This window comes from Engystomops pustulosus, chromosome 1, assembly GCF_040894005.1.
Source record: "Engystomops pustulosus chromosome 1, aEngPut4.maternal, whole genome shotgun sequence".
NCBI classification, from domain to species: domain Eukaryota; kingdom Metazoa; phylum Chordata; class Amphibia; order Anura; family Leptodactylidae; genus Engystomops; species Engystomops pustulosus.
Window position 1 is genome coordinate 288,160,920 of NC_092411.1, and position 23,737 is coordinate 288,184,656.

The following is a 23,737-nucleotide window of genomic DNA, read 5'->3' on the forward strand; positions in this document are numbered from 1 at the left end:
TCTTACAATAAACCAACTCCTGAGATTACTAATCCATAAAGTCACAGCTCTTACAGTAATCTCAGGAGTTGGTTTATTGTAAGAGCAGTGACTTTATGGATTAGTAATCTCAGGAGCTGGTTCTTTACTGTAAGAGCAGTGACTTTATGGATTAGTAATCTCAGGAGCTGGTTCTTTACTGTAAGAGTAGTGACTTTATGGATTAGTAATCTCAGGAGTTGGTTCTTTACTGTAAGAGCAGTGATTTTATGGATTAGTAATCTCAGGAGCTGGTTCTTTACTGTAAGAGCTGTGACTTTATGGATTAGTAATCTCAGGAGCTGGTTCTTTACTGTAAGAGTTGTGACTTTATGGATTAGTAATCTCAGGAGCTGGTTCTTTACTGTAAGAGTTGTGACTTTATGGATTAGTAATCTCAGGAGTTGGTTCTTTACTGTAAGAGCAGTGATTTTATGGATTAGTAATCTCAGGAGCTGGTTCTTTACTGTAAGAGCTGTGACTTTATGGATTAGTAATCTCAGGAGCTGGTTCTTTACTGTAAGAGCTGTGACTTTATGGATTAGTAATCTCAGGAGCTGGTTCTTTACTGTAAGAGCTGTGACTTTATAGATTATTACTCCCAGGAGTTGGTTCTTTACTGTAAGAGCAGTGACTTTATGGATTAGTAATATCTCTGGAGCTGCTATTTACTGTAAGAGTAGTTACATTGTGGATTAGATATCTCTGGAGCTGCTATTTACTGTAAGAGTAGTTACATTGTAGATTAGTAATCTCAGGAGATGCTTCTTTACTGTAAGAGTAGTGACTTTATGGATTAGTAATCTCAGGAGCTGGTTCTTTACTGTAAGAGCTGTGACTTTATGGATTAGTAATCTCAGGAGCTGGTTCTTTACTGTAAGAGTAGTGACTTTATGGATTAGTAATCTCAGGAGCTGGTTCTTTACTGTAAGAGTAGTGACTTTATAGATTATTACTCCCGGGAGTTGGTTCTTTACTGTAAGAGCAGTGACTTTATGGATTAGTAATATCTCTGGAGCTGGTTCTTTACTGTAAGAGCAGTTACATTGTGGATTAGATATCTCATGAGCTGCTTCTTTACTGTAAAAGCAGAAAATATAGGGAGCATGTTCTGTAAAAAAATAACTTTAGGAGGAGATTCAATTCGTAGAAGCTTCACTAAATTTTTCAAAAGCTTCAGTTTAGCTCCAAATTGATTGCATCCAAAGCACTGTTACTCTGTTGTCCTGGAAGTGGGTATATAACCCTGCCAGTCCGGCTCTATGTACACAGCCATATGAACTGGCTGAAACCCAAAGCCTAGATAAGACATCTTGAACTGTCTTGACAGAAGACGCTTCGATGAGCAGTCCTTTATAACCAGAGTTTTTAAGGAAAATTTTGTTAATATTTTTGGAATTCTTAAGCTCAGAGATGAATGAGATTATTTTCTAAGATTCTTCCGAATAGAGTCAAAAAGATTTATACAGAATCCATGGAGCATCGAATAGATTCCCTTTTCGCAGACCCTTCTATGAAAGAGTAAGACAACTGAAGACAGACACCATTCTGCGTTTAGGTTGTTTATTCCGGCTCTGTAAGGAGGATAATATAGTACAGGGTGTGTAGAGCAATTTAGAACATTTCCAGTCAACTAAAAATTCTAACAGCTAACCCCTGGTTAACATTTCACAGGTGTAAATAACTGCCCTGAACTTGCTATACCTCTAGGGTGTAACATTAAAATGAAAAAAACTTTGGGAGGCTCCGACCAGATCATCATGGCCTCCACCTAAAAAAACTAAATCTGACACATAAGCCTCCTCTATGGCAAATGAGGAGTTAAAAGTGCGCTATTACAAGTGGGATTCCGACTCTCCCCCCCGACCAATCCCATTTGCTTATCCCTTTGTCATCCTGGCTATGCTCTGGTCAAGTATCTTGGTATCAGTTATAAAGGAGTGATAGCACACGGGGGCTGCCATGTTATAAAGCCGCGCTCACCCTCATGGAAGCCTCCGCTGTGTCTACATAGAAAGTGCATGAAAAAAGCAACATTAATTTTCTTTTAAGCGCTGCAGCCAACCAATGTACTTGGCCTTACTTTAATGTGTTCAATTAAATCTTGTCATTAATTTTAAGAACATAAAAGGAGTTATTCTAACATAGCAAATCAGACCCTAGGACACAGGATAGAGCCTAACTTTCTGATCGGTGGGGGTGTCAGTGATGGGATTTCCCATGGATCAAAAGAAAGGGGGTCCCTTGTGCCCCCAATTGAACCCGAGTTGACCGAGACGTCGGCTGCTCTAGTCATCCCTATGGGTACGACGGAGATCGCAGAGTGCCACACTCGTCTATCTCCATCAGCTTCATAGAGATAAACAGAGCAGCCGACACATAGGCAACTGGTAATCTTGGGTGCAATGGGGGGTACAATGGACTCCATTTCTCCATGGAAGTCTCATAACTGATATCCCCACAAAGTTAGGCCCTATCCTGTGAACTTGCTATGACCGGACAACCACTTTAAGACAAGGTACTAGGATTTTGGGATGTCCATGGGCTTTACTAGGATCTATGTTTCTATTGGGATCAATGGACTCCCATATGCTCAATGCTGATGGCTGGGGAAGGTCTCAGCCCAATGTATGCCAACCAATGGTTTCTTCCATGATACAGAAGATAACATCCATGTATGTTCCCTTTTAGGTCTACAGTTCCATGGGACACGCCAAACCAAAAGTGTTCTTATTTGTAAATGGCACTGGAGAATGAGGCACAGCACAACGTTGGCACAGTTATTTTGTAGTAACCATAAGCCATCGGTACCTGACTGGACGTAACGTGCTAATATCTGCTCTTCCCAATAGTCACCGGGTGACTGCTAGTGCCGGACGTATAGGTCTATGGTACCTCCTCTCTGTGATATAATAGAGAAGGATAGAAGTATATATACTATCCAAAAACACTGTGACGTAAAAAAAACATCTAGCACACATCCAAAACTGCATTTTCTGCTGCCACTCAGCGTTTAGCCTTCAACAGTCAAACCTGGCATCCGTTCTGAGAAGATTTATTGCTTATAATTAAAGCCGATTGACATAACAAAAGGTCAATCGAAAAGTTGGCATAAAGGACAACCAGGTTTGATCTCTTTTCAGCTAGTTGCTGCCATGTGACCACAGTAACACTCAATAATTCATAAGAATGCTCCGAAAACATTAGTTGTGACAATCGGCCCAATCACATCTGCCCAGGACCAGATCAGTACATGACGAGTGAACTAGTGTATGTGCAGAGTGTGTGATGCATGTAAATTTGGCATGAACTGTAAGAGGATGTTGGTTTGGTAAAAATTCTAAAGTTTCTAGTTCCTCTACTATAACACGTGCAGTGCTGTGACATTCTCCAATATACAGAATTAGTCTTGAGTCTAAACATCCATCTGGTCTTGACTGTGAGGTAAGTTACACATCTGGCATACGGACAATCAATGTTTGTGCAACTTTTTGGAGTTAAGTGCAATAGATGTAGAAAACAATGTAGAGGTTCCTCACAAATCCAATGACTATGGTGGTAAGAGATGGAGAAAATGTCGTGGTTCATACTCCCCATGAGTAATCTGGTGATAAACTGCCCCGTGCCATAGAGCCACTCTAGAGCATGTCCAACCTGCGCTCTAATCCCATAGAAGAGGAGAGAGCGTTGGCCAAGTCTAAACATCACAGCCCCATTGTATATGGGACACCTCACCGGACTTGCTGACACTCGTTCTAATTATTGGTGGGGTCAAAGTCGTTGACTCACATCTCTCAGATAAACCCAGATAGCCGAGGGAAAATCTACAAGTCCTCGATTTAGGCCACTGGGTTTCCCATTGATCCGTCAGTTCCTATATTATCATATACTGCTGGAGGTTACTTGTATCAGTGCCACTATGGACATCTGGAGCTCGTTAGCCTATACTTTGCTTATCTTTACACAAGGTATAATGTTGGTAGTCATCTGTTATCCGGTGCCGCCCGTCAGGCCAAAAGTGTCAGGGGGTCACAGGAAAAGTGATCCGATACAAACTGGTGAGTAAGGACAAGGTGTCTTACTACACGCAGCTGTTGGGTATTGTGTCCCATAGTAGCTTACAATGTGACCATCGAGCAGATGAGTAGTATGATGCGTAGATATTCTCTCCATCACTTACTACCCTCATACAAGCATAGTTTTTGTCGACATGGACAAATTCATTTCTATGAGCTGATAGCTGTGGATTTCACGGCCCATTTGTGAGCCACCTGCTCGAGCAAAACCGAGAACAGATCTAATGTGCCGCAAGCAACAAATGTACGCAAAATGCACGTGTGCAGGGAGCCTTAGAGTAAAAAGTGCATGTGGCCAGTAAATCCCTTTAATATCGGAGACAATTATCTAGCATGGTTATGGCACGTCAGGTTTTAAGGTTTAGGGGCCAAAACCCCATTTTGTAAACAATATGGCATCAGTATAAAATGAAGTCGTAATGTGGATGCGTTGTGCTTCCTACCTATACTGCATACATTAAACATAAGGAAACAGTTTATCATGGGGCCAGTATATGACATAGACTTAAAGGGATCTTCTGCTGCTATTCATGGCGTACAATCCTTCTTAGACACAGAACTCGTTCAAAGAGGAAGAATGTGTTCGACAGATAAGGGCATCAAGGGCACGTCCATATAATGAATGTATGGGGTTAGTATAACTCTAGGGGGACTAGTGATATACTACACAACCCAACAGGATGGAAACCTACAAGGTAGACTGAGCCCAGAGGAGAAGGACAGGGGGAATACATTGATGGAAGCAGGTGAAGAACAAAGCACCAGATGGCTTTTCTTCACCAAATATATTCTATCCATGAATTTGAAAATGGCCTCACATGAAGGTCCCTCAACCCCAACATTAGATGGACTGTGGACCATCTGATTAAATACTTTATGTGGCACTATTTGTGTGCTGAAGCCATCGATGGAAAGGCAGATCACACAAGGAGTTCTGATGGGATTGTTGGAAGACGGACGAGACGGGCAACAGGAGCCAGAAATGGGAAGCCTTGAAAAAACCTGCAGACGAACCTACACTTCTAGAAACCAGTCATAGATCATGGGTCAGTGGCCCATAAATGGGAAATTCTCTCCTGTATCAGAGACGGTGGGTCAGGTTTCAACCAATCTATTGCTTTTGGACATCTTTAGTTCCCTGTGAGAACACCTTCTAGTTATTTTATCTGGTTGTTCTTCAAAATGGGTGGGAAATCTTCTAATCTCCGCCATTCTATAAGATCTAGTTCAGCTCTTTGAGCCTTATATACAATGAAGGGATCGTACAACACAAGATTGTAACAAATTGCCCTTCATAAGACAGCAATTACCAGAAACTATCGTATAAAGAATCTTCCCTTTGAAAAATCTTATCGGCTTCCTTTGTGACTTTTTTGGGAATTCCCCAAATTGATTGTGCTTCCAAGGTAAGGACATCGATAATGGACATCCGAATACTGACTTTCCTATACTGAAGATAAAAAAGTATGGTTTCCAAGACGGCGTCTTCTGATCTGTCAAAAGGGTAAAACGAAATTCTCTTTTGAGGGGAACCGGCTAGTGAGTAGGATAGATACAGGCAGCGTAGAGAGCGTAGAGTGCACCGGGTCCACTATCTGTGCTATATGACTTCTTCCCTCATAGTAGTGGCAGACGTTCAGTATTTCCAGTAGTAAGGCTCCTGCAAATTGTCAGTCTACAGCTGTGGAATAGTGGGAAGGAAATTCTCCATACTGGTGCATCCCGGATACATTCCCACAATTCCATTTATCCAAAGAAGTTTTGCATCGGTGCTGCAACACCTGCCGTGTTTACTAAAAACCATGTAAATTTGACATTTTCTAACATTGTACATGTCAAAACTAGAATATCAGTGCAATAGTAAAGAACAGCCACCGGCACCTGCCAAAAGCATTATAAAATCCTATAACCCTGTGTTAGTCCTGGCCCTGCTATATGATATATATATGAAAGCACAAGCCACGGCACCCTTCAGTGAGTGTTATACTAGAGGTGAGGCCAGGAGAACTGTGCTTCGCTCTTGTTCGGTGTGTAACGTGTAGCGCAGTTCCCGCTTCCTCTCTGCCGCAGCTTCATGAATGGTGGCTGTTGATCAGCCCCCGGAGCTGCTTGGCCACGGTTTCGATCAGCTTCTGCTTGTCCCGTTCATTCTTTCGGAATTGAGCAAAGACGTTGTTCTTTCGGCTCGGATCTTTCATTCTGGAGGAAGAAGAAGAAGAGATGATAGAAAAATTAGTGAAAGTGGAGTGAGGACACTAGGTCCATGTGCTGGAGGATACTAGGTCCATGTGCTGGAGGATACTAGGTCCAGGTGCTGGAGGACACTAGGTCCAGGTGCTGGAGGACACTAGGTCCAGGTGCTGGAGGATACTAGGTCCATGTGCTGGGGGATACTAGGTCCATGTGCTGGGGGATACTAGGTCCATGTGCTGGGGGACACTAGGTCCATGTGCTGGAGGACACTAGGTCCATGTGCTGGAGGACACTAGGTCCATGTGCTGGAGGATACTAGGTCCATGTGCTGGAGGACACTAGGTCCATGTGCTGGAGGATACTAGGTCCAGGTGCTGGAGGACACTAGGTCCATGTGCTGGAGGATACTAGGTCCATGTGCTGGAGGATACTAGGTCCAGGTGCTGGAGGACACTAGGTCCATGTGCTGGAGGACACTAGGTCCATGTGCTGGAGGATACTAGGTCCATGTGCTGGAGGACACTAGGTCCATGTGCTGGGGGACACTAGGTCCATGTGCTGGAGGACACTAGGTCCATGTGCTGGAGGATACTAGGTCCATGTGCTGGAGGACACTAGGTCCATGTGCTGGAGGACACTAGGTCCATGTGCTGGAGGACACTAGGTCCATGTGCTGGAGGACACTAGGTCCATGTGCTGGAGGACACTAGGTCCATGTGCTGGAGGACACTAGGTCCATGTGCTGGAGGACACTAGGTCCATGTGCTGGAGGATACTAGGTCCATGTGCTGGAGGATACTAGGTCCATGTGCTGGAGGACACTAGGTCCATGTGCTGGAGGACACTAGGTCCATGTGCTGGAGGACACTAGGTCCATGTGCTGGAGGATACTAGGTCCATGTGCTGGAGGATACTAGGTCCATGTGCTGGAGGACACTAGGTCCATGTGCTGGAGGACACTAGGTCCATGTGCTGGAGGACACTAGGTCCATGTGCTGGAGGACACTAGGTCCATGTGCTGGAGGACACTAGGTCCATGTGCTGGAGGACACTAGGTCCATGTGCTGGAGGACACTAGGTCCATGTGCTGGAGGACACTAGGTCCATGTGCTGGAGGATACTAGGTCCATGTGCTGGAGGACACTAGGTCCATGTGCTGGAGGACACTAGGTCCATGTGCTGGAGGACACTAGGTCCATGTGCTGGAGGACACTAGGTCCATGTGCTGGAGGACACTAGGTCCATGTGCTGGAGGACACTAGGTCCATGTGCTGGAGGACACTAGGTCCATGTGCTGGAGGACACTAGGTCCATGTGCTGGAGGACACTAGGTCCATGTGCTGGAGGACACTAGGTCCATGTGCTGGAGGACACTAGGTCCATGTGCTGGAGGATACTAGGTCCATGTGCTGGAGGATACTAGGTCCATCTGCAGGACCAAACCTTTGTATGGGTTGTGGGACATCGCAGCTGCCTCAACCCTCAAGTTCCCTGATATTTGGCATGAGAAGAGAGTAAGGCCCCCATACACATTAGATGGTAGGCCAAACCCTACTGATGGCTGGAGGTCTCAGCACAGAGGTTTGTGGTCTGCTAAAGTATAGGGACCTTCCTAACAAGAAATATTAGTACTGAAAGATGTACAAAAAATGTACACAAAAGATACATAAATAAGAACATATTTTAAAGGCCCAAGGTGAAATATAGAGATTGCAGAAACCTCAAACCAGGAGATGGACTGATGCTCCATCCTCGTAAGATTCCTCCTTGTTGGTGGACTTGTCCAATACTTATGCAGCTTCCTTTCATGTGGATTTGTTATACTTGGGCCTAATCTGTATGACATTATAATCTCCATCATTGTTACAGGCCATGCAGAGTCCTGGAGCCACACAGCAAATACACGGAACAGAAACACGGAAATATCCAAGGAAACATGAGTTTAGTAGAGAGAGACCCAGACACAGGATGCGGCTACTACACGGCAGTCATTTATTTTAGTAGGAGGCATAATGCAGCCATACTTACACCCGGTGTATCCTGAAAGACGGAAATCACCATGGAGGAGGAAAAACATGAAACCAAAAGTAAAATGTGATGAGATCAGAAGACATTGAGATGTAGAAGATCCTGGCCGTCCTAACTAATACATTATAGAGTCTAACGTGGTGGTAATGTCACGTGGTGCTAATGTCACGTGGTGCTAATGTCACGTGGTGCTAATGTCACGTGGTGCTAATGTCACGTGGTGCTAATGTCACGTGGTGCTAATGTCACGTGGTGCTAATGTCACGTGGTGGTAATGTCACGTGGTGGTAATGTCACGTGGTGGTAATGTCACGTGGTGGTAATGTCACGTGGAAAGACAAGGGAAGGCAACAAAAAAATTGTATAGGAAGAAGAAGGAAGAAAAAATAAAAAAGGGGTTGTCTGGGATTCTAGTTTTTCTGTACAATAACAAGCGATAATGACGTCTCTCCGGCAGCGGGTGCAGCACGCCACCTTCCATCACCACCGGCCCTTGTTGTTATACATCAAGGCATGCACCTGCTACAGCAGAAAGGTGCGCCGTAGAGGGTAATTACCGCTAGACATTTATTTCACCCCCTGCAGCCCTATATTGGAATAAAAATCCTAATCCCCAAACAACCCTTTTACAGGTAATGGTAATGCAGAGTCATGTATAGTGATAGAGAGGTGAGAGAGCCATGATGTGATGGTGGGAAGGGAAGAGGAATGATGTGATGGCGGGAAGGGAAGAGGAATGATGTGATGGTGGGAAGGGAAGAGGAATGATGTGATGGCGGGAAGGGAAGAGGAATGATGTGATGGTGGGAAGGGAAGAGGAATGATGTGATGGTGGGAAGGGAAGAGGAATGAGGCGATGGTGGGAAGGGAAGAGGAATGATGTGATGGTGGGAAGGGAAGAGGAATGAGGCGATGGTGGGAAGGGAAGAGGAATGACGCGATGGCGGGAAGGGAAGAGGAATGAGGCGATGGTGGGAAGGGAAGAGGAATGACGCGATGGCGGGAAGGGAAGAGGAATGACGCGATGTCGGGAAGGGAAGAGGAATGATGTGATGGTGGGAAGGGAAGAGGAATGCCGCCATGGTGGGAAGGGAAGAGGAATGATGTGATGGTGGGAAGGGAAGAGGAATGCCGCCATGGTGGGAAGGGAAGAGGAATGATGTGATGGTGGGAAGGGAAGAGGAATGATGTGATGGTGGGAAGGGAAGAGGAATGAGGCGATGGCGGGAAGGGAAGAGGAATGACGCGATGGCGGGAAGGGAAGAGGAATGACGCGATGTCGGGAAGGGAAGAGGAATGATGTGATGGTGGGAAGGGAAGAGGAATGCCGCCATGGTGGGAAGGGAAGAGGAATGATGTGATGGTGGGAAGGGAAGAGGAATGACGCGATGGCAGGAAGGGAAGAGGAATGACGCGATGGCGGGAAGGGAAGAGGAATGATGTGATGGTGGGAAGGGAAGAGGAATGACGCGATGGTGGGAAGGGAAGAGGAATGACGCGATGGTGGGAAGGGAAGAGGAATGACGCGATGGTGGGAAGGGAAGAGGAATGACGCGATGGTGGGAAGGGAAGAGGAATGACGCGATGGTGGGAAGGGAAGAGGAATGACGCGATGGCGGGAAGGGAAGAGGAATGATGTGATGGTGGGAAGGGAAGAGGAATGACGCGATGGCGGGAAGGGAAGAGGAATGACGCGATGGCGGGAAGGGAAGAGGAATGATGTGATGGTGGGAAGGGAAGAGGAATGAGGCGATGGTGGGAAGGGAAGAGGAATGATGCGATGGTGGGAAGGGAAGAGGAATGATGTGATGGTGGGAAGGGAAGAGGAATGATGTGATGGTGGGAAGGGAAGAGGAATGATGTGATGGTGGGAAGGGAAGAGGAATGATGTGATGGTGAGAAGGGAAGAGGAATGATGTGATGGTGAGAAGGGAAGAGGAATGATGTGATGGTGGGAAGGGAAGAGGAATGCCGCCATGGTGGGAAGGGAAGAGGAATGAGGCGATGGCGGGAAGGGAAGAGGAATGACGCGATGGCGGGAAGGGAAGAGGAATGACGCGATGGTGGGAAGGGAAGAGGAATGACGCGATGGCGGGAAGGGAAGAGGAATGACGCAATGGTGGGAAGGGAGAAGGGAAGAGGAATGACGCAATGGTGGGAAGGGAGAAGGGAAGAGGAATGACCCGATGGTGGGAAGGGAAGAGAAATGACGCAATGGTGGGAAGGGAGAAGGGAAGAGGAATGACCCGATGGTGGGAAGGGAAGAGGAATGACGCAATGGTGGGAAGGGAAGAGGAATGACACGATGGTGGGAAGGGAAGAGGAATGACCCGATGGTGGGAAGGGAAGAGGAATGACCCGATGGTGGGAAGGGAAGAGGAATGACCCGATGGTGGGAAGGGAGAAGGGAAGAGGAATGACGTGATGGTGAGAAGGGAAGAGGAATGACGCGATGGTGGGAAGAGTAACGGTGGGGAAAGGAAGGAAAGAGAAAAGTGTGAGAGTTGGTAGAGGAATGAAGGGAATGGTAACAATAGGAATGAAGTGGTAGTGGGGAAGTGAAGAGAAGAGTTATAAAGTGATGGACGGGGGAGGAAGAAAGAGATGGTGATGATGGTTGGGAGAGGAAGGAAGGAGGAAGTAATGGTAAGAGGAACGATACAATGGTGGGGAGAGGAAGGGAAGAGAAATAAAGTGATGATAAGGAGGGTAAGGTAAGAGGAATGATAAAATGGTGGGGAGGAAAAGGGTAAGGGGAAAGAAATGCTGAATGGTGAGAAAGGGAACAGGAATGACGCTATAACATAGAGAGGTAAAAGAATGAAGAGAAGGGGTTCTTAGTTGCCATATTGATGTAAATGAGAGGTGTAAGGAATGAAGAAGATGGAAAATGGGAAAAAACATAAATTGAGGAAAATAAAGATCTAGTGGAAAAAATGGAAGGGATAAAGAGGTAAAGACAGATGGAAGGGGGGGGGGGGTCGCTACTTCTGGCTTCTGTCTAGCAATCAGTCAATGATTTTGCATTTACCACCTATGCACTGAATGGCCAAAAGGTGCTACAGGCTGAAACACCCAGGATGACAAGGATATAGAATAACTCTAGACTTGGGGTCCCTGCCATGTTTCTGAGGTACACATAGAATTATATTAGGGAATAACATGTCCTATGAGATAACATATGGGAGGAGGGGCGCCATGACAGTGCCGCTCCAGGGTATGTTTCTCCAACCTGTTCTACAAGCTGGTGATTTACGAGAACATATAGAACGCTATGTACCAGAGAAAACTGGATGATTTCTGACAAGGTCCAGATACCTTGTACAATCCAGGATATCCCCTGCAACCATGGCTGGTATGTCTTACTCAGCAACATGGTGTCATAAGTTCATGCAGTGATTATATGAGTGGACCACAAATTGACCATCCTAGGACTATCACCCACATTAACACTAACTTGTATGGCACAACTTACTTCTCCAGTAAAGTGAGTGCAGTGGTGGGGTTGACCCGCAGGTATTTACAGTTGGGTTGTCCATAGTCTGCCAGGTACGTTGACCAGTCCCATTTAATAAAAAGATCCAATAGCTGTAGAGGAACAAAAAAAAGAGAAATTGAGTTATCCTACTAATATCATGAGCAACAACATGGAGCCTCCAACCCCAAGCAATTTCTTGATTGCACAGGATGAAGATTATCTTCAGGACAGGTCATGAAGGTCTACAGCTAGCGGAGCCTGGCTTTATGGGTCATATAGTAAAGATATACAACAAAACTTGCTCCCTTGGTCACCTATATCATGGAGAGGTCACACATGCAATCGGGTCATGCCCCAGGACCTCTCCGACCAGAAGCCTATTTGCTAATTATCCAGTATATTTAAGGTGATGACAATTCCCGGGTGGAAGACTCCGCAGTATAATCCACTTAAACTTTTCACCTTTGAAGAGAAAACTGCAAAAACATAATAAACCCCAAGTGCACAGGCGAAGTGTCACGGGAGCTTGAGAATTTCAGTCTGTACCTTCTGGGGAAGATTCCAAAACAAAATATGCAAATACTATTAATTCTTTCAAGCCTGCCGTCTCCACCAAGACGTGGGCCCATACATCAAACGTGACAGGACACACACTCACAGAAAAATGTATTTACCCAAATCCTATTTGAGCAGAGGATTAACATAGCAGCTCTGGATGGGTGGATGTGACTGGCTGTCACTCACCCCGCCAATGTCAAAGAGTACGACGGAGGATCTTACGCAGCTCAGGCACCTAATGGAGGGGATCGCTTTAATTGTGGATAATCTGAGAGGTCAGCACGCTGGTGGCAACTTACTGAGGCTTAGTGTGGCTCTGAATTATACTTGTGTTACTACCATCACTGTAGCAAAAAATCTTAAACCAAAAAACAAACAATAACATCTACTATAGTAAAAAAATGTATATATAAAAAAACCTCTAAACCTTTACACAAAAGAGGCCTCAATATGAATATCAGATGGGACTTCACATAATAACCAGTCTATGGGCCCTGCACAATACATACCCCTCTATGGCCAAAAGATGGGACCCTACAAAATACAGGGCTCTGCACAATACACACCTTTTTTGGTCATCTCATGGGATCCTGCAAAACACAGATTCATCTATGGACATCGCACAGTACCCTAGACAATCCTATGGACATCACATAGGAACCTAAATAATACAGAACTCATGGGGGCTCAAAGCCCACTCTATGACATCTTTCATGACTAAGCACAATACCAACGCCTCTATGGACATCTCCTAGGACCCTAGACACCACAGACCCCTCTATGGACATCTCCTAGGACCCTAGACACCACAGACCCCTCTATGGACATCTCCTAGGACCCTAGACACCACAGACCCCTCTATGGACATCTCCTAGGACCCTAGACACCACAGACCCCTCTATGGACATCTCCTAGGACCCTAGACACCACAGACCCCTCTATGGACATCTCCTAGGACCCTAGACACCACGGACCCCTCTATGGACATCTCCTAGGACCCTAGACACCACAGACCCCTCTATGGACATCTCCTAGGACCCTAGACACCACAGACCCCTCTATGGACATCTCCTAGGACCCTAGACACCACAGACCCCTCTATGGACATCTCCTAGGACCCTAGACACCACAGACCCCTCTATGGACATCTCCTAGGACCCTAGACACCACAGACCCCTCTATGGACATCTCCTAGGACCCTAGACACCACAGACCCCTCTATGGACATCTCCTAGGACCCTAGACACCACGGACCCCTCTATGGACATCTCCTAGGACCCTAGACACCACAGACCCCTCTATGGACATCTCCTAGGACCCTAGACACCACAGACCCCTCTATGGACATCTCCTAGGACCCTAGACACCACAGACCCCTCTATGGACATCTCCTAGGACCCTAGACACCACAGACCCCTCTATGGACATCTCCTAGGACCCTAGACCCCTCTATGGACATCTCCTAGGACCCTAGACACCACAGACCCCTCTATGGACATCTCCTAGGACCCTAGACAGCACAGACCCCTCTATGGACATCTCCTAGGACCCTAGACACCACAGACCCCTCTATGGACATCTCCTAGGACCCTAGACACCACAGACCCCTCTATGGACATCTCCTAGGACCCTAGACACCACAGACCCCTCTATGGACATCTCCTAGGACCCTAGACACCACAGACCCCTCTATGGACATCTCCTAGGACCCTAGACACCACAGACCCCTCTATGGACATCTCCTAGGACCCTAGACACCACAGACCCCTCTATGGACATCTCCTAGGACCCTAGACACCACGGACCCCTCTATGGACATCTCCTAGGACCCTAGACGCCACAGACCCCTCTATGGACATCTCCTAGGACCCTAGACACCACGGACCCCTCTATGGACATCTCCTAGGACCCTAGACACCACGGACCCCTCTATGGACATCTCCTAGGACCCTAGACACCACGGACCCCTCTATGGACATCTCCTAGGACCCTAGACACCACAGACCCCTCTATGGACATCTCCTAGGACCCTAGACACCACAGACCCCTCTATGGACATCTCCTAGGACCCTAGACACCACAGACCCCTCTATGGACATCTCCTAGGACCCTAGACACCACGGACCCCTCTATGGACATCTCCTAGGACCCTAGACACCACAGACCCCTCTATGGACATCTCCTAGGACCCTAGACACCACAGACCCCTCTATGGACATCTCCTAGGACCCTAGACACCACGGACCCCTCTATGGACATCTCACATGTCCTGCACATCTCAGCAGACCCTAGCACAATACAGATGACTTCGTAGACATCTTTTGAGACCCTAAAAACCACAGATGCCTCCAAGGACATGTTAAAAGTTCCGGAAGAAGCCATGTGGCGAAACCCAGGGTCGGGTGAAGATGTCTCCTGGCTTATATACGCTGTAATTTTATACAAAGCGCTTTTTTATCTTCGTTCTGAGTATAATAAATACTTTTAATTTACATTCTCAAACTTTGTGATTTGCACTATGGATCTGTTTTCCTCACACATAGTCCATAAAAAAGCTTAAAACCGAGCTGCTTTCTGGAGAGCTGTGTTGCGGTTGTATATGTATAGCGATGTATATGGTTACCAACTGTGCCAGTGGAAAAAGGAGGAGACGGGGCGTTAAAATGGTTTTATTGTTTATTTGAAGCCCTCAAAAGTGCCGTTTGGTCCTATGTCCAGTATGCAGATTCTTCATCCTGGAGATTAGAGGTAGAAGCATGGCACTATAGACTTATTTTTTGGGTGGGACTTGCCTAAAGCCGTAGCTCCCTCATAGACACCTGTGAGTATTTCAAAAATATTTATTCGTCTTTATCTCACATGCCCTGCACAATACAGACAACTCTATCACCTCTACACCTCAGTGGACCCTAGCACAATACTGACGACTCCACGGACACAGAAGATCTATCTACTAACATCTCACACGTCCTGCACAATACAGATGACTCTATGGACATCTAACGATATCTAACACCACAGACCGTTCTATGGACATCTCAGGTGCCCTGTACAACACAGATGACTCTACCAATAATTCATTGTACACTAGACCCAACAGACCAATCTATGGACATCTCACATGACGTAGTAAAAGACAATTCAGATATGGACATCTCGTGGGACATTAGACACCATAGACCCTTCTATGACCATCTCATGTGTCCTTCATAATGCAGATCCTCAATGAACATGTCACAGGACCTTGCCCCATAATTTTAGCCACTGGGGATAGAAATAAGCAGCCATGGAGTGCCGTAGTGTGGATTCCTGACGTGCCGAGCACAGTGACAGCACCTGCGCCTGGTTGCAGGGTGGAGGATGTGTGTAAATATCTAGCAGCACATGTCTTCGTTAACGCTGAGTCAGACCGTGCCTCCGTCTTCACCTCTATGTGAACCTACACAGTCACCCGGAGCTGAACCTGCTCCCGTGTGTGCACCCGCGACACGTAACCAGCGACTGGCTGCGGGTGACACATTATCCAGGGACTTTCTAGGAGGCAGGGAAGGAATTTACATAAAGGGAAGGAATATTAATCTGAGAACAAACAGACGCAGCGGCTCTGAGTGACACTGAACACACACCCGATAATAGCGGCTAAATATAGAGCAGGCAAGATGGAGAATAACCAGCATGGATTATCACCTGCCCGCTCTTATCAGCTATTCCGGTGTCTTTATACTCTGCTGAGATATGCAGGGCAAAAACAGGCACATCCCGATAATAATACCTGGAAATATACAGAGTAACACGAGGCGAGACCCTGCAATATACCAGTCAGTGCAGAGCATGTGTGTCCCCCAGGTCGGGTGCACCCACACTCGCCCAGTTTCCCTTCCCATTGGGAAAGTGTGCACTGGACTGCTCGCTTTGGCTCTTCTATAGATTGGACTAGGGAGTGCTGCTCATGTACCCCACAGTATAGATGGAGCCGCACCTCTGCCACCAATCATCTGATCCGAAGGATAATTCAGAGAACACTGCAAGAAAGGAGCAGGTAAGGCACAAGTCTGGAGGAGGACACGCGATCCCCAGCGATGAGTTACGACATGAAGACCTTCAGGAATGAAGAATGAGTGGAGGTGGAACACGAAGGGAAAGTGATGAGTGATGGACGGATCAGCAGAGACTAAACAGGTCCTCACCCAGTCCTCCTCCACTGCTGACCTCCTCCTCAGCTCAGGTGCTCAGGTAGACGTGAGCATAGCCTGAAGTCCTGCGTGAGTAAGACAAGGTGAGACAAGATGATGGAGCCAACGCCCGCGACGTAAACGTCAAAACATAAGCGTCAACTTCTACATTCCAGGTGCTGCACCTATGTGATCCACGCCAGGCCCAGAATACGTGGGGTGTCACGTGGAGATACATTCACACTACACATGATGCGCCTGCCACTGTATGTGCTCCATATATACTACATGACATAGAGAATACTGTAGAGTCGCCCACGTCCGCTCTATCAGAGGTCCCATCTGAGCAGATGTTGGATTTTCTGGTAATATATGGGGCAGTTTTTCAGTACTTGCCAGAGGAGTTCATTCCCAGTTACAGCGGGTTGCAGAGGGGCCAGGATTACACTGAGGAACGGCTGCTGCACTATGTCAGATTAAACTCTGGACGGCCTCATAGTGTAATCCTTCATACAGTCACTGAGGACACAATGTACAGGGGAACACTCCACCATGCCCCAGAGCCTCAGCCTACATACAGCAGCATATCATAGTGCTTATATTCCTGTACATAGGGGGCAGTATTATAGTAGTTATATTCCTGTACATAGGGGGCAGTATTATAGTAGTTATATTCTTGTACATAGAAGGAGTATTATAGTAGTTATATTCCTGTACATAGGGGCAGTATTATAGTAGTTATATTCCTGTACATAGGGGGCAGTATTATAGTAGTTATATTCTTGTACATAGGGGGCAGTATTATAGTAGTTATATTCCTGTACATAGGGGCAGTATTATAGTAGTTATATTCCTGTACATAGGGGGCAGTATTATAGTAGTTATATTCTTGTACATAGGGGGCAGTATTATAGTAGTTATATTCCTGTACATAGGGGCAGTATTATAGTAGTTCTATTCCTGTACATAGGGGGCAGTATTATAGTAGTTATATTCCTGTACATAGGGGCAGTATTATAGTAGTTATATTCCTGTACATAGGGGCAGTATTATAGTAGTTATATTCCTGTACATAGGGGGCAGTATTATAGTAGTTATATTCATGTACATAGGGGGAAGTATTATAGTAGTTATATTCCTGTACATAGGGGGCAGTATTATAGTAGTTATATTCCTGTACATAGGGGCAGTATTATAGTAGTTATATTCCTGTACATAGGGGCAGTATTATAGTAGTTATATTCCTTTACAAAGGGGGCAGTATTATAGTAGTTATATTCTTGTACATAGGGGCAGTATTATAGTAGTTATATTCTTGTACATAGGAGCAGTATTATAGTAGTTATATTCCTGTACATAGGGGGCAGTATTATAGTAGTTATATTCCTGTACATAGGGGGCAGTATTATAGTAGTTATATTCCTGTACATTGAGGGCAGTATTATAGTAGTTATATTCTTGTACATAGGGGGCAGTATTATAGTAGTTATATTCCTGTACATAGAGGACAGTATTATAGTAGTTATATTCTTGTACATAGGGGGCAGTATTATAGTAGTTATATTCTTGTACATAGGGGGGCAGTATTATAGTAGTTATATTCCTGTACATAGGGGGCAGTATTATAGTAGTTATATTCCTGTACATAGGGGCAGTATTATAGTAGTTATATTCTTATACATAGGGGGCAGTATTATAGTAGTTATATTCTTGTACATAGGGGGCAGTATTATAGTAGTTATATTCCTGTACATAGGAGCAGTATTATAGTAGTTATATTCTTGTACATAGGGGGGCAGTATTATAGTAGTTATATTCCTGTACATAGGGGGCAGTATTATAGTAGTTATATTCCTGTACATAGGGGCAGTATTATAGTAGTTATATTCTTATACATAGGGGGCAGTATTATAGTAGTTATATTCTTGTACATAGGGGGAAGTATTATAGTAGTTATATTCCTGTACATAGGGGGCAGTATTATAGTAGTTATATTCATGTACATAGGGGGAAGTATTATAGTAGTTATATTCATGTACATAGGGGGAAGTATTATAGTAGTTATATTCCTGTACATAGGGGGCAGTATTATAGTAGTTATATTCCTGTACATAGGGGCAGTATTATAGTAGTTATATTCCTGTACATAGGGGCAGTATTATAGTAGTTATATTCCTTTACAAAGGGGGCAGTATTATAGTAGTTATATTCCTTTACAAAGGGGGCAGTATTATAGTAGTTATATTCTTGTACATAGGAGCAGTATTATAGTAGTTATATTCTTGTACATAGGGGGGCAGTATTATAGTAGTTATATTCCTGTACATAGGGGGCAGTATTATAGTAGTTATATTCCTGTACATAGGGGCAGTATTATAGTAGTTATATTCTTATACATAGGGGGCAGTATTATAGTAGTTATATTCTTGTACATAGGGGGCAGTATTATAGTAGTTATATTCCTGTACATAGGAGCAGTATTATAGTAGTTATATTCTTGTACATAGGGGGGCAGTATTATAGTAGTTATATTCCTGTACATAGGGGGCAGTATTATAGTAGTTATATTCCTGTACATAGGGGCAGTATTATAGTAGTTATATTCTTGTACATAGGGGGCAGTATTATAGTAGTTATATTCTTGTACATAGGGGGCAGTATTATAGTAGTTATATTCCTGTACATAGGGGGCAGTATTATAGTAGTTATATTCTTGTACATAGGGGGCAGTATTATAGTAGTTATATTCCTGTACATAGGAGCAGTATTATAGTAGTTATATTCTTGTACATAGGGGGGCAGTATTATAGTAGTTATATTCCTGTACATAGGGGGCAGTATTATAGTAGTTATTTTCCTGTACATAGGGGCAGTATTATAGTAGTTATATTCTTGTACATAGGGGGCAGTATTATAGTAGTTATATTCTTGTACATAGGGGGCAGTATTATAGTAGTTATATTCCTGTACATAGGGGGCAGTATTATAGTAGTTATATTCCTGTACATAGGGGGCAGTATTATAGTAGTTATATTCTTGTACATAGGAGGCAGTATTATAGTAGTTATATTCTTGTACATAGGGGGCAGTATTATAGTAGTTATATTCCTGTACATAGGGGCAGTATTATAGTAGTTATATTCTTGTACATAGGGGGGCAGTATTATAGTAGTTATATTCCTGTACATAGGGGGCAGTATTATAGTAGTTATATTCCTGTACATAGGGGCAGTATTATAGTAGTTATATTCTTATACATAGGGGGCAGTATTATAGTAGTTATATTCTTGTACATAGGGGGCAGTATTATAGTAGTTATATTCCTGTACATAGGAGCAGTATTATAGTAGTTATATTCTTGTACATAGGGGGGCAGTATTATAGTAGTTATATTCCTGTACATAGGGGGCAGTATTATAGTAGTTATATTCCTGTACATAGGGGGCAGTATTATAGTAGTTATATTCTTGTACATAGGGGCAGTATTATAGTAGTTATATTCTTGTACATAGGGGGCAGTATTATAGTAGTTATATTCTTGTACATAGGGGGCAGTATTATAGTAGTTATATTCTTGTACATAGGGGGCAGTATTAAAGTAGTTATATTCCTGTACATAGGGGGCAGTATTATAGTAGTTATATTCCTGTACATAGGGGGCAGTATTATAGTAGTTATATTCTTGTACATAGGGGGCAGTATTATAGTAGTTATATTCTTGTACATAGGGGGCAGTATTATAGTAGTTATATTCCTGTACATAGGGGGCAGTATTATAGTAGTTATATTCCTGTACATAGGGGCAGTATTATAGTAGTTATATTCTTGTACATAGGGGGCAGTATTATAGTAGTTATATTTTTGTACATAGGGGGCAGTATTATAGTAGTTATATTCTTGTACATAGGGGGCAGTATTATAGTAGTTATATTCCTGTACATAGGGGGCAGGATTATAATAGTTATATTCTTGTACATAGGGAGCAGTATTATAGTAGTTATATTCTTATACATAGGGGCAGTATTATAGTAGTTATATTCTTGTACATAGGGAGCAGTATTATAGTAGTTATATTCCTGTACATAGGGGCAGTATTATAGTAGTTATATTCTTGTACATAGGGAGCAGTATTATAGTAGTTATATTCCTGTACATAGGGGCAGTATTATAGTAGTTATATTCTTATACATAGGGGGCAGTATTATAGTAGTTATATTCTTGTACATAGGGGGCAGTATTATAGTAGTTATATTCTTATACATAGGGGGCAGTATTATAGTAGTTATATTCCTGTACATAGGGGGCAGTATTATAGTAGTTATATTCTTGTACATAGGGGGTAGTATTATAGTAGTTATATTCTTGTACATAGGGAGCAGTATTATAGTAGTTATATTCCTGTACATAGGGGGCAGGATTATAATAGTTATATTCCTGTACATAGGGGGCAGTATTATAGTAGTTATATTCTTGTACATAGGGGGCAGTATTATAGTAGTTATATTCCTGTACAGAGGGGGCAGTATTATAGTAGTAATATTCTTGTACATAGGGGGCAGTATTATAGTAGTTATATTCCTGTACATAGGGGGCAGTATTATAGTAGTTATATTCCTGTACATAGGGGGCAGTATTATAGTAGTTATATTCCTGTACATAGGAGGCAGTATTATAGTAGTTACATTCTTGTACATAGGAGGCAGTATTATAGTAGTTATATTCCTGTACATAGGGGGCAGTATTATAGTAGTTATATTCTTGTACATAGGGGGCAGTATTATAGTAGTTATATTCTTGTACATAGGGGGCAGTATTATAGTAGTTATATTCTTGTACATAGGGGCAGTATTATAGTAGTTATATTCTTGTACATAGGGGGCAGTATTATAGTAGTTATATTCCTGTACATAGGGGGCAGTATTATAGTAGCTATATTCCTATACATAGAGGTAATTACAGAGTGGTATAGGCTGGATACCTCCAGTCCTGTATGTGTGATTGCTCTGGACACTTTCTGCTGATACTATCCAGCTCTCTCTTTATGGGCTTTGCACTACAGATGGCCGAGTTATTCTCCAGGAACTGTCAAAATAAAACTATTTATGGCACCTTGAAGCAGAAGTGGAAATAAGTGGACAGAGGTAACTGGAGACAAAAGATCTATTCCACGTGCGGTAAACTCTGGATGGCCTCTCGGCACAAGAGACTTCAGAGAAAAACTATTCATCAGGCGCAGGGAGACTGCTCTCATTTGCATGTCTTCAGCGCGATGCCGGGTGTTTTTGAGGTGACTTGTAGTAACAGGACGGGACCACTGGGGGCACCCCACATGTAAAGACAAACTACTACTTCATACATGGCAGTCTGGATTTGTAGATTTTGGTGTTGTTACTTCAGAGACTGTGAAAGTTGGCTGACATAAAGGTTCCTTCTGGGTTGTCAGTACTGGAAAAAGGAATAATAATTGAAAGACACATGATAGGCTAGAAAGAGGAGCGACCAGGCCGGATAGGCTAGAAAGAGGCGTGACCGGGCCGGATAAGCTAGAAAGAGGAGCGACCAGGCCGGATAGGCTAGAAAGAGGCGTGACCGGGCCGTATAGGCTAGAAAGAGGCACGACCGGGCCCGGATAGGCTAGAAAAAGGCCTGACCGGGCCAGACAGGCTAGAAAGAGGAGCGACCGGGCCGGACAGGCTAGAAAGAGGCGTGACCGGGCCGGATAGGCTAGAAAGAGGTGTGACCGGGCCGGACAGGCTAGAAAGAGGAGCAACCGGGCCGGACAGGCTAGAAAGAGGAGCAACCGGGCCGGACAGGCTAGAAAGAGGAGCAACCGGGCCGGATAGGCTAGAAAGAGGCGCGACCGGGCCGGATAGGCTAGAAAGAGGCGTGATCGGGCCGGATAGGCTAGAAAGAGGAGTGACCGGGCCGGATAGGCTAGAAAGAGGCGTGATCGGGCCGGATAGGCTAGAAAGAGGAGTGACCGGGCCGGATAGGCTAGAAAGAGGCGTGACCGGGCCGGATAGGCTAGAAAGAGGCGCGACCGGGCCCGGATAGGCTAGAAAGAGGCCTGACCAGGCCAGACAGGCTAGAAAGAGGAGCAACCGGGCCAGACAGGCTAGAAAGAGGCGTGAACGGGCCGGATAGGCTAGAAAGAGGCGTGAACGGGCCGGATAGGCTAGAACAGTGATGGCGAACCTATAGCACGGGTGCCAGAAGTGGCACTTAGAGCCCTCTCAGTGGGCACTCAGGCTGTTGCCCCAAGTAGCCCAAAATGTGAAGCATCTTGGTCTACCGGAGACTGCAGGAAGAGAAGGGGAGGACATGGTCAGATTATCACAGGCATTGAAGTTCCTGCTCTTGGCCCCACAATTCTTCATGTTCAGGGAAGCTCCAATGGCAATCAGAATTTTCCCACCTTCTGTCAACGATATTGGTGTCCTCTTAAAAGCTGTGGTACAGCACGGAGCAAGAAGATTTTAATTATTTAATACTAGTGTACTACTATTGTGTTGGTACTTTGCAATAAATAAGTGGGTCTGGTTTGCATTTTGGGCACTCGGTCTCTAAAAGGTTTGCCATCACTGGGCTAGAAAGAGGCACGACCGGGCTGGATAGGCTAGAAAGAAGTGTTTTGGGGAATTTAAAAATTAGAGAGAGCTTTTTTGTAGTAAGTAGGAGTGGAAACTTTTTTCAAAAATTGTATGAAAATTTACAACAATAAAAAGATACAAGTTAAAACCTTTTCATAAACTTTTTGGTAGGTGGCAGCTGTCGATGTACTCCTTGAATAATTCAATACAGCTACTGTTAAATACTACACCTACTACCTTTAATTATAGATTTAACCATTTGCCATCCCATCAGATAACAATAGCCCAGCAGAGTCGCTCCCCTGATATATGAAAAGTTGGCTTTTCCCCGAGGTGACATCTGACTGTTTATGTTGGGAGCCGCCACCGAATAGCTTGTATACATTACATATGCAGAGGGAGTCTATAGACCAACACTGGACCCTTTAATCCTCTGCCGACTCAGGCAAAAAGTTACATCACAACCCATTTGGTACAATGAGTCTTTTTACTTTGTGTCCCCCCCCCCCCCCCCAATCTCCAGGGACTGAGATCTCAAGAGGGGAGTTTACATTCCTTTTTTTGTGGGGTAAGGTAATTTTTTATTTTACAGAAAGGTCATGAACTAGCATAAAAACTACTGCT

General features: G+C 44.6%; 1 protein-coding gene across 2 annotated transcripts in view; it reads right to left on the minus strand.

Moving 5' to 3' along the window:
* Nucleotides 1–1,564: 1,564 nt before the first annotated feature.
* The window catches only part of EXOC6B (exocyst complex component 6B), a 171,068-nt gene continuing 148,895 nt past the window's right edge, over nt 1,565–23,737 (minus strand). For both annotated transcript variants that reach the window (XM_072126393.1, XM_072126392.1), the window contains 2 exons: nt 11,791–11,903; nt 1,565–6,293 (listed from right to left, as the gene is read on the minus strand). In XM_072126393.1, coding sequence (XP_071982494.1) covers nt 6,167–6,293; nt 11,791–11,903 — 240 coding nt within the window. In that variant the 3' untranslated portion in view covers nt 1,565–6,166. The remainder of the gene's footprint in view (nt 6,294–11,790; nt 11,904–23,737) is intronic.